Source organism: Vulpes lagopus, chromosome 21 (genome assembly GCF_018345385.1).
Source record: "Vulpes lagopus strain Blue_001 chromosome 21, ASM1834538v1, whole genome shotgun sequence".
Classification (NCBI taxonomy): Eukaryota; Metazoa; Chordata; class Mammalia; order Carnivora; family Canidae; genus Vulpes; species Vulpes lagopus.
In genome coordinates this window covers 32,948,260-32,960,909 of record NC_054844.1, presented here as the reverse complement: position 1 = coordinate 32,960,909, position 12,650 = coordinate 32,948,260, and the positions used below count along the sequence as shown (strand labels likewise).

At 34.1% G+C, this 12,650-nt stretch overlaps 1 protein-coding gene across 4 annotated transcripts in view; it reads right to left on the bottom strand.

Moving 5' to 3' along the window:
- Window positions 1–12,650, bottom strand: part of CNTN1 (contactin 1) — a 348,668-nt gene that overhangs the window by 101,961 nt on the left and 234,057 nt on the right. For all 4 annotated transcript variants that reach the window (XM_041736681.1, XM_041736678.1, XM_041736680.1 and 1 more), the window contains one exon: window positions 2,077–2,197. In XM_041736681.1, the coding sequence (XP_041592615.1) occupies window positions 2,077–2,197 (121 nt within the window). The remainder of the gene's footprint in view (window positions 1–2,076; window positions 2,198–12,650) is intronic.

Below are 12,650 nucleotides of genomic sequence, written 5' to 3'. Positions count from 1 at the left end.
TTCTTCCTGGAACTAAAAAGGTTAAAGAAAGTTACTTTATATTTCTTTACAATACCTGCAATAGCTTCTTTTTATTAGTTTTACCTCTTTAAAAAATATACATTACGGTGATTATTAACTACCTAAGTATGTGTGGATAATACCATTGATGCTCTTTGATTATACTCCTCTAACTTCCTCTTCCCTCTAAATACTGGGAATTTACCACATTGTAATTATATGAAAAAACCGCTGTACAAACATTGTAACATAACCCCTATTGTTTGTTTTGTTTTGTTTTTAGAGAGGGAGAGGTGGGAGTAGGGAGAGAATCTTAGGCAGGCTCCACACTCACGGCACTCTATTTCACAACCCTGAGACCATGACCCCAGCTGAAATCAAGAGTCTGGAACTTAACTGACTGAGCCACCCAGGCGCCCCAAACATAACCCTTGTTGTAATATAAATGCTAATTATTTTAATATGGAAACAACTTCAATTAAATATACACATAATTTATTGATGAAAATGGTTTAGCAGCCAGTAGTCTGACTAGAAAGAACAGTGAACTAGTTCCTCTGATAACTCTTGAATATAATAGATGTCCACGATCATAAAATACTTTTAATGAAAATGCAGAAGTTAAATGAACTTTCTTCAATTTAGCATAAGGGATATATGGAATGAATGTCTAAGTTCATTTGGATGAAGAAAATTGAGTTGGACTTCTATTACTCTATTGTAGAATATGTTCAACTGGAATAAAAGGCTTTTAAACATTTCCCTAGTGTGATCTAAGGACTCCATATTACCACTGCTCTAGAGGCAACTGCAGGAGATGTATGAGGTTGTGAAATTATACTGATCCAGAGGGGAATGAATATGAACCGCAGGTATCATCTTATTTACTAGTTATTTGTTTGATTGTGCAAAAACTGACTAAAGATGTGAAATAAAGAATAGCCAATAAGTATTTCTAGTAAATGGAATGTGAAAAAATAAAATTTTAATGTAAAAAAGAATAAAATAAAAGTTTAATATGACAAAGAGTGATAGAACTATGAAACTATGGAATGGGATTCTGCAGCTCACTTAAGGATTAATGAAAAATCACATATGAATTTCACAACCTATTAGAGAAGATAACACACATGCACAGATTGCTATAAAACACATTAAAGAAAATACTAACTGTTAATAAAGTTTACAGGAGAGGAACTCATATTTGGGATATCAGAAAAGGACTCATGCATTTGGCAATAATTGAGCCTAGCCTTGAAGGATGGCTTAATATTTGGGCAACAAACAATGACTACAGAACCTAGAAGTAGTGCTGTGAACCAAGGAACAGAGGTTGAAACTCTAGAATATTTTTGTGAACTGGTTGGACAGTGGAGTTGGTTACATGGAATGGTAAAAGATTAAAGCTAAACAGGCTGAGGTCAGTACATCAAGATTCTTGGTGCTTAGCTAGAAGAAGTGGTCTTTATTCTGTTGGCAACGAGTGAAGAGCCAATGAATGATGTTTTAAATTGGCCTCCCAGCTATACAGCAAAGGTCAGTATCAAGGGGGCTGTATTTTCAATAAGACTGCATCGTAGCACATTCTCAACTATGTGTAAGAAAAAAGCACTAGTCTAAAAACCAGCAAGAAATAGAAACATGATACATGGAAAAATTAACTTTTTATTCTGAAATGATAGTGATAAATATGTAACACTTGAAGTCATAGTAAATAGCATCAGTATGTTTTTACCATAAAAAATACAAAAGGAAACAACACTATATTCAACACATGAAAAGTATTAGCAGAAACTGAGAACTTCTGGTAAATACTAAGTTTAAAAAGTACAAACATTTAGTAGGAGGTATGTGGTATAAATTTCTAGAAGACATGTAGTTAGTAAAACAAACAAAATCAGTCTTGTTTACTACTTGTCTGGCATAAATCATTCTTAGACATGGGTGAGGAGCTGTTCTCAAGGACCAAGACTCTAAATATGTAAGAATTCATACCAGAGTTACCAGAAGATTATACAATAGTTATGCAAGTCAAATACCTCTGGTTTCATGATTTTCAAATGTGGAAACTCTTACCTCGAACAACAAGGTCAGCTGAAGCTGAAGAATTGTCCACAATTGTCTGAGCGGTACACGTGTATCTACCAGCATGCTTCAGCTGGGCATTTCGGATGAGTAGTTCCCCATTGGAATCCAGCTGTTAGCAAAAATAGCAGTCATTCACGTCACTACAATCTTCACCAATTATATGGCACTTAGGACACAAAAGGTACAATTCCCCCCTAACAAAATGAGCACCATTCAAAGGTATCTCTTTTAGCTATGCCAACTCGGTCCTTACTTAGGTTAGGCTACTTCAAGTCTGGTCTTCAGTATCTTAAGTGAAAAGTAAAATGAATAAATTACTTAAGATCCTTTTTAGCTCAAAATATATTTAACATTCTATTGTTTCTATTATCCAAGGGCCATGCTGAGATGCTTAACAGATTGCAACATCCTGGTGTCCCTGGAAAACTCCATTTTCAAGCAGACATTTGGTTGTCTTGAGAACTAAATATATTGATTAACTATTCTAATCATAAATATCCAGCTTTCTTAAAAGATGAAAAAGTAATGGCTAGGTTAATATTTTAATAAGAGATGAGGATATTGTTTATGTAATAGGATAGACTTACACATTTTTAAGTTTTGATTCTTTTTTTTTTTTTTTTAAATGACTGCATTTGGAATGAATGCTCTGCTTTACCATAGGTAAATCTGTGGCAAGTTTGGATATCTGTGGCAATTTCTTAAAATAAGACAACAGGAGCTTGCCCCATAGGTTTTGCCAGTGGCTCCTTCATATATTAAATTCCTCACTGGTTTTGTAAAGTGTTTAGGTTTGCTACTTTTTTAATTAATGAGGTTAAGAATATAGCCATACCTTGAAGATATTGTGGGTTCAGTTCCAGATCACCACAATAGAGTAAGTCAAATGATTGTTTTAATTTCCTAGTGCATATTAGAGTTATGCTTACACTATATTATAGTCAATTAAGTATGCAATGGCATTATGTCTAAAAAAGCAATGTACAGGGCCAGCTGGGTGGCATAATCTGTTAGCGTCTGTCTTGGTTTTGGCTCAGGTCGTGATCTCAGGGTTGTGAGATCAAGTCCTGCATAGGGCTTAGGATGCTTAGGGTGGAGTCTGCTTAGGATTCTCTCTCTCTTCCCCTCCCCTTATATGCTCATTCTCTTTCTCTCAAATAAACAAATCTTTGAAAAGAGCAAAGTACATACCTCAATTTAAAAATACTTTATATGTAAAAAATGCTAAGCATCATATGAGCTTTCAGCAAGTCATAATCTTTTGCTGGTGGAGGTTCTTGCCTTGATGTTGATGGCTGCTAACTGACAAATGGTTGTTCTTGAAAGTTTGGATATCTGTGGCAATTTCTTAAAATAAGACAACAGGAGCTTGCCCCATTAATTGACTCTTCCTTTCATGAAATATTTTTCTCTAGCATGTGATGTTTTTGACAGCATTTTACCTACAACTGAACTTCTTTCAAAATTAGAGTCAATCCTCTCAAACCCTGCTGATGCTTTATCCACTTAATTGATGTAATATTTGAATTCCTTTGTTGTCATTTTAACAGTCTCCAGAGCTTCTGTACCAGCAGTAAATTCCATCTCAAAAAACCACTTTCTCTGCACTTCCATAGGAAGCAACTCTTATCTCTTCAAGTTTCATCAAAAGATTGCAGCAATTCAATCACATCTTTGGATTCCACTTCTAATTCTAGTTCTCTTGTTATTTTCACTGTATTTTTGGTTACCTCCTCTACTGAAATCTTGAACCCTTCAAAGACATCCATGAGGGTTGGAATTAAATTCTTCCAAATTCCTGTTCATGTTGATATTTTGGCCTCTTCCCATGAATCACAAATATTCTTAATGGCATCTAAAACTGGGAATCTGTCCCAGAAGTTTTTCAATTTGCTTTGCCCAGATCCATCAGAGGAATCATTATCTATGGCAGCTATAGCCTTATGAAATGCAGTTCTTAAATAATAAGACTTGACATGAAAACACTAATTTGAAAAGATATATGCTCTCCCATGTTTATTGCAGACTTCCTTATGATAGCCAAGATATGAAAGCAACCCCTGTGTCCATCAATAGATGAATGGATAAAGAAGATGTGATACACACACACACTACACACAATGGAATATTAGTCATAAAAACGAAGGAAATATTGCCACTTACTACATCTTGAACGTATTATTTGAACTGAAATAAGTCAGACATAGAAACAGAAATACCATGTAATTTACTTATATTTGAAGTCTAAAAAACAAACTGAACAAACAAATAAACAAAACAGACTCTTAAGTACAGAGAAGAATCTGGTGGTTGACAGAAGGGAGGTGGGTGGAGGAATGGACAAAGTAGAAGAAAGAGATTAAGTACAAATTCTCAGTTATAAAATAAATAAGTCATGGAGATGAAACACAGCACCGGAATACAGACAATAATATTGTAATAACATTGTATGGTGACAGATGGTGACTATACTTACTGTGAATATTAAGTAATGTATAGAATGTGTTGAGTTACTATGTTGTACACCTGAAACTAATATAACATTGTATGTCAATTGCATTTCAATAATAACACTTGAAAGTTGAAATTGCTCTTTGATCCATGAGCCCAACATTAATCTTGTACATTTTTTATCAGAGCTCTTTAGTGACCAGGTGCATTGTCAATGGGCAGTAATATTTTGCAAGAAACCATTTTCTTTTCTGAGCAATAGGTATCGACGGTGGGCTTAAAATATTCAACAATATTGAATATTTTAAAATGTTGTCAACAGATGTGTTATCATCGAGGCTTTGCCGTTCCATTTATAGAGCGCAGGAAGAGTCGATTATGCATAACTCTTAACAGCCCTAGGATTTTCAGAATGGTAAATGAGCATTGACTTCAAGTTAAACTCACCATCTGCATTAGCTCCCAACAAGAAAGTCAGCCAGTCCTTTGAAGTTGTGAAGACTTTTCAATAGCTAGGAAAAGTCTTAGATGATATCTTCCAAGGTTGATTTGTCTACTTTGAAAATCTTTTGTTTAGTGTAGCCACCTTCATTAATTATCTTAGCTAGATCTTCTGAGTAACTGGCTGCAGCTTTTCCATCAATACTTGCTGCTTCTCCTCGTGTTGTTGTATTGTGGAGACAGCTTCTTTCCTTAAACCTCATGAACCAACCTACGTTAGCTTCACACTTTCCTTCTGCAGCTTCCTCACCTCTCTCAGCCTTCATGGAATTGAATAGAGTCAGAGCCTTGCTCTGGATTGGATCCTGGTTGAAGGGGATGTTTTGGCTGGTTTGATCTTCTATTTAGACAACTAAAACTTTCTCCATACTAGCAATAAGACTGCTTTGCTTTCTCATTTATATGTTCACTAGAGTAGCACTTTTAATTTCCTTCAGGAGCTTTTCCTTTGTATTTATAATTTGACTAACTGGTGCCAAGAATCCTAGCTTTAGACCTATCTTGGCTTTCAACATGCCTTCCTCTATAAGCTTAATTATTTATAGTATTTGATTTAAAGTGAGACACATGAAATTCTTTCTTTTTTCTTTTCTTTTCATTTTTTTTTTTTTGAAATTTTTCTTTTCCTTGAACACTTAGAGTCTATCATAGGGCTATCGGCCTGATCTCAATATTGTTGTATCTCAGGGAATAGGGAGGGAGAAAGTCAGAACAGCTAGTCAGTGGACCAGTTAGAATGCACACAATATTTATTAAGTTTGCTTTTTCTAGGTGCAGTTCCTGGTACTAGAGAACAATGACAATAGTACATCAAAGATCACTGATCGCAGATAATCATAACAAATATAATAGCAAGTGCTATGGAAAAATGGTGCCAATGGACTTGCTCACAAACTTGGGTTTGTTGGGTTGCCACAAACTTTCAATTGTAAAAACACATTATCTGCAAAGAGCCATAAAGTGAAGTGCAGTAAAATAAGGTATGCCTGTAAGCACTAGTTATAATCTGAGCGGATTGATTCAGTGGGTTGTAATAGAATGCTACTATCTCCATATAAAGAATTGGCCAGAGGATACACACATTGATCCTTGATATTAGCCAGTCTTAGTAAAAATGTAGCTAGAGGTTATAGAATTTAATGTCAGTTGGGGGGTCTTCCTGTATCTCGAGGTCTAGATTGGCTATAAATTCAGCTTTCAAGATTCCTGAAAATTCCTTGGGTAGGAGGTACTTTCCTTCTGCTCCAGTGGTCAGTTATTTCTTTGCCATACCAAGGAACGCCAGACAAGAAATTCATCTTTCTCTATTTTGTTGTAAAACCTAATATCACAAAGTATTCCCCACTAAGATGGATTTACTGAATAGAAGAGGATGGAATTTGCTGTATCCTACAAAGTGGGGCAATTCAACATTGAAAATTATCATTCACACAAAAAAGAAAATTATCATTCACTACATATTTCTATTCTTAAAAGTCCTGTTGGTTGTATTTTTACTAGGGATTTCTCAATGACTTTACCTTTCCCAGTGCCCTGCCGTAATGCTGGTACCCATTCCCACTCCCATCTCCTACTTCTCTCTGCTCTTCTCTTCTCACCCTTGGAAAAAGAGAATTATTCTTCTTTCCTCGACAAAAGCTGCTTAATTCCATGATGGTTGCTTGGATCAGATAATACCTATTCTTCAAAATGTGACTTTCTGTTCTTAGTTGTTTTTTCTTTTCATTTCTTTATCTCTTACTCCTTTATTCATTTTAATCTGGTTTTCATCTCTTCAACTTATTTTATTTGACTTCTGATACCATTTGATCTTTCCCACACATTCAACTTTCTAATCATCTATGATAACACACTTCCCAGAAACTTCAAGGACATTCTCAATGTTTATCTTCTTCTTCCTCCTCCTCCTTTTCCTCCTCCCCCTCCTGCCCTCCTCCTCCTCCTCCTTCTTTGTCATCGTCTTTGTCTTCATCTTCATCTTCCTTATAATTCCAACATAAATTTCTTAATTTACCCATTCTTTCCATCACTACTGTCTCCTCTTTCCTTTTATAAGCTGTTAACATCTCTCACTGAACTACTATGCCCTGTTTGATCTGTCTCCACTCCTGTAATATTCTATTCTTTTCTCTACTTGGTACCCAGAGTGATCTTTTAAAAACACAAATAAGACCAAATCACCCTTCTCTGTATAAATACAACTTACTGAAAGCTTAAAAAATTTCCTCTTCCTGGAATATGGCCAAAGTGGCTCCATTTTCTAGATTTGGTCCAATATTCCAGCTCATCTGGTACCATGTCACTTATTCCACTCTCCAGGAGAGCATAACCTTTTAAGGATCTTAAGTGCATTCTGTTCTCTCTCATATCTGGTTCTCCATGGTGTTTCTTCTAGACTGTGATCCGCTCATATCTCCACCCTTTTATCACATTCACTTAAGTAAATGCTCTACACTTACCAATACCTACTCATTTCCTCAAGCAAGATTTACCATTTTCTCTTGTTCTATTTTGTCACTGTACCTTTTGCCTTATGTCATATATCTCAAATGCAGTAAAATAGTTATACAATTATAGGATTAAAGTTGGTCTTCCTAGAGAACTATAAGTTTTATGTTTTGTTCATCATTGTATCCCTGTTGCTGTCTTCTACTAGGCTGTAATGTTTCAAGGGAGGAACTAGGTTTTATTTACTATTACATACAAGTTACTTATTATAATATGTGACATACAAGAGGACTTCAACAAATAAATATTACGTGAATGAATTAATAAATGCTTATTATCTAAAATGTTTTTATTAAATTCATTTAGTAATTTTGTATGATTTTTCCAGGTAGATAATGACAATATGACAAGATAAAATAACTGAATTGAGAACAACTATTTGTATCTATATGCATGAGATAAACTGCCATCAATAATATATTTCAAACTATTTATGAACTAACTTCATGAGGAAATAAAAGTTTTAGCAATAATGTGTTAATTTATGGAAAAAAATGCAGTTAACATATAAGAGAATGGAAACCTCTAAGTTTTCCAACCACCTGTATTTGTTGTAAAGAATTTGAAGGGCACCTGGATGACTCAGTTGTTGAGCATTCACCTTCAATTCAGGGTATGATCCCCAGGTCCTGGATCGAGTCTTACATCAGATTCCCTGCAGGGAGCCTGCTTCTCCCTCTGCCTATGTCTCTGCCTCTCTCTGTGTGTCTCTCGTGAATAAATAAAAGCTTAAAACAATTTTTTTTAACCTTGCCCAAAGGGAGGTCTGCTATTTCCTCAGCTTCTGGAAGATAATCTAAAGTATCTTTCCTTGCCTGGGTATTTGGGCTGTACTGGATAGTCTAACATGATTTAGAGTGGGTAGAGACACCTATAAAATTTTAGACTTAGGGTCTGAAACCATCTAATGACTTAGGATAGGGGCTTTGGGTCATGTGGTATCAGTCAATCTAGAGACTGACATTAACTGTTTGGGCAGTCAATCATGTCTACATGATTCAACTCCAATAAACTCTCTGAACACCAAAGCTCAGGCAAACTTTCCTGGATGGCAGTACTCTGTGCATATTGCCATATACCTAAGCTGATAAAGTAATGCATCTTAACTCCACAGAGACAGAACAATGGAAGCTCTGTATTTGGTATCTGTCCTGGACTCTGCACTATGCACTTCCTCTATTGGCTGATTTTAATCTGTATGTTTTTTCCTGTAATAAACTGTAGCTATAAATATCATAGCTTTCAGGGAGTTCTGTGAATCCCTTCTAGCAAATCAAAACTGAGGGTGATTTTGGCAACCCCTGGAATTTGTAGTTCATTTCAGAAGTGAGGATGGTCTTGGAGATGGTGCCCCTTTGTAGTTGGCCTAACTCCTCATACTGCCTTACTAAATAAGATTCATCTTAGAAAGGAAGTAAAGGAATACTATTTTATTATTTATAACTATTTTAAAAATATTTGAGGTAAGGAGAGAATAAATGTATATGTATGGTGATAATAAGTTTTTCTTGAGCTATCATAAAGGCTAATTGACACATATTTCTGAGTAATTTTCTAGTGAGAAAAAATAAAATAATTTAAACACTGTATATATGAAAACATACTGCTTTAATGTGTTCTCCTATTCTTAATTAGCACTGCATTGTGACACTAAATATTCAGTAATGGAAAGATATTAAGTAAAATCTTTTTAAGTTATTATGACTCAAGATAGTAAGTTATATTTGAGAAAAATAATGTCTGAATAAAAATAAAAGAACTTAGTCCTATTATATGCTTTTTTGGTTGCTTCCTATGCCTAAATGAAAGATAATCCTGTAGCTAAACTCACACTATTTTAAGGAGTCAGAGTCATGTGATTAGACTGAAATTAAAAAAATAAAACATTTCAGAAATTTAAAATGTTTTTTTAATTCAACCTCTCACAATAAAAAAATGAGGGCAGAAACATAATATAAAAATAAACAAGTTATGACACTATAATTGCCTTTCGTAAAATATTTGTATTCTGTACACCTAATATTCTCTTTTTTAATAAAATTGTTATCCTTTTTTCTCCCAGATTCTCAGTTTGAAACATATTGCTGCTTATATATTCATTTATTTTATTTTCAGAGAAATAATGTGGTCATGATTTTCATACTTTTCACATGTAATGAAAAACACAAACTATTTTATGTCTTAAAATATCATATTCAATTTATATTTAATGAATCTTCAGAATACACTCTTTAAACTTTCAATTAAACTATTCTAAAAGTTTAATGCTAGAGTACTTTTAAATGTCAGCTCAATTTTAAGCATTAGGACTTAGGTAGGTAATGATAGACTACTTGTATAAAGCAATAATAAGCAACTTTAACATCTATTTTCATTTGCTCTATATTTGGTAAAGGTGTGGCACTGAAATGTCTTAAGAAGGAAAGCAAAGGAAAAATATACTATATCATTTCCAATATAGTTGTGTATGTATAAAAGCTTTCCTGAAATTTTTATAAATGGTAATAGCTCCTTCCATACCTCAGGAGAAGCTGAGGTTCTCAGTGGTCAACAGAACGCTTACAAAGCAAGTAAAGATCATGGACCTCAGCATATTCTAGCCACAAATTAGATATGAATGCTCTCTATATTTTCACTAAAAAAACCACAGCTTGGCTGAATTACAAAATGCTTCCCTTCATGTGAGGAGAGTTGAATCACATACTGGAAATTGTGATAGCACAGCTCAGGGATGTTCCAAAGTGTATATGTGGTTTACCACTTAGAAATTTCCCAAATTTAAATCAAAAGACTTCCAAAATATAAATGCGCCATTCCTTTCTTTCCCTATCCCCGTGAACTAACTCTTCAAATTTATCACTGCAGTGTAAATGAATCTGAATTACTAGTTATATTAACCAATTGAATTAATCATAATAAATGAAGAAATATGTTGGTCTGGTACATACAAGGTCTAGGTAAAACTTAGAACTCATAATAGCTATATATCAACAAAAATATGTCTTTGTTCTATTGAAGTTCATAAAGAAGGGGCAGATATAGAAGGCTGAAGGAAAGAATATCTTTTAAACAGAATATTCTAGAAACTTATGAGCAAAAGTTATTAAATATGTTTGATATATGTTATATCCATGAAAAATTTAAAAATCATTTTTACTTTTGGCTTTTTAGATTAAAGGAAGATTAACTATAGCAGATGCATCACTGTAACTGCAAACTTCAACAAAACCATCATTAACACGATTTCCAGCAAATATTTAGGGTTTTGTATGTGCCAGGGACTATTATAAATAAATATTCTACTATTCGTAACCATATTTTTGGGAAGAGGACATAATTTACTATTAACTATAGCCACCACTACTGTTAGTACTGTTGCTATTGATAGAATACTTCTGCTGATACTCATACTACTATTAAAACTGCTTCTGCTACTTGCATCATTCCTGCTGTCACTGTGGCCACTACTCCTAAGCTCCTGGGAATACCTGATCTAATTTGTTAAGTGTCTTTCAGATATCTGACAATGTGCTAGCTACTCTACATACATTTTCTTATTTTTTATAATACTTAGGGAGGTATTATTTATGTTTCTTTTTTATTTTATTTTTAAAGATTGATTGATTGGAGAGAGAGTGCATGCGAGTGGGGGGAGGGGTAGAACCAGAGGGAAAGAATCTCAAGCAGACACCTTGCTGATATGGATCCCTCTGCATCCCATGACCCTGAGATCATGACCCAACCTGAAATCAAGAGTGGAATGCTCAACCAACTGAGCCACCTATGTTTCCATTTTAGAGACGAAGAATTTGAGATTTTAAGTTAAGTGGCTCATGCAAGGCTCCATAGTTAACACACACTACTGGTTCGACCAGGACTAATTGTTTCCAAGATACTGTTTCATGAATCAGACAATGGGATTTAAGTTCACAGTTTGGTAGCTAAAAATGGGTAGCTTCTCATTGCAGAAAGAATATAGTGCTATTATTTTACATATTTATTTATTAAATGTTTAATCTATCTAAAGGTTCAAACATAAGAAAATAGGAAGAATAGTAGCACAGTCACCTGAATAAATAACAACCATTAGATTCAACAATTGTAAATTTACCATGTTTATCTAATCATCTAGCTGGCTAGCGCTATCTTTCCTTGTCTCCATATACAATGTGTCCATCTGTTATTGAACCCTTAAAGAACAAATTACTGACATTATTTTATTTCATTCCTTAAATATTAGATTGAACCTCTAAAAAAGGCCATCCTCTTACATAATCACAAAACCATTTTCATATAGCATAATTAACACTAATTTCCTAATATTACCTAATATTTAAGTTAGTGTTGTTTTAAGTAATGTTTCAGCATTGATTGCCTGAATCTGAAATTTTTTTTTAAAGGTATGACTTAAAAATTTTATGAAAATTAAATAATATCATCACAAATATAAAAACTTAAATTAGGAAAGTGGTCTAGAATTATTACTAAGTGGTCACCAGGTATTTACAGAACTAATGGAAATATAGAATATCCTTAAATTTGGCTATTTTGATGGCTGAAGCATCCAATTTTGATCATTTGGACAATTTTAAATTAAAATTCAAAAAGAACATTTTTTCCTGTAAGCATTTTGATTTATGGACAAAAACATCAAAGCCTTAGATTTAGAACCAATATTTTAGAGTTGAAAGTAAAGTTGATATTAATTCGTATGGTTTTCACATTGCTTCCCTTAGGGTTCTGAAGATCTTCAAGGATCACATGGTAGAGGAAGGGATCAGATGGGAAGTTTTATGGGACAGGAAGAAACGAGAGGTCTCATGGTTAGGGATGTGGCTCTGTAGAGTCCCACACATATACCCACACATGCACACAATTTCTTAACTCAGAGCAACCTCACCTTCACTTTTTTTTTTTTTAAATTGGGCTTCTGATTTAAATTCTCTTTGCAAAAAAGGATTCTGCTGCTAAAAACTTGTTATTTTAAAACTTCTGATGCAGCCCAAATTCCTCATTGGTAGATGAGAAGCCTAAAGTTCAGAATGACTGTTTTGACCTATAGCTTCTCAAAGGCCAAATCAGAACAAAACTCCAGATCTTTA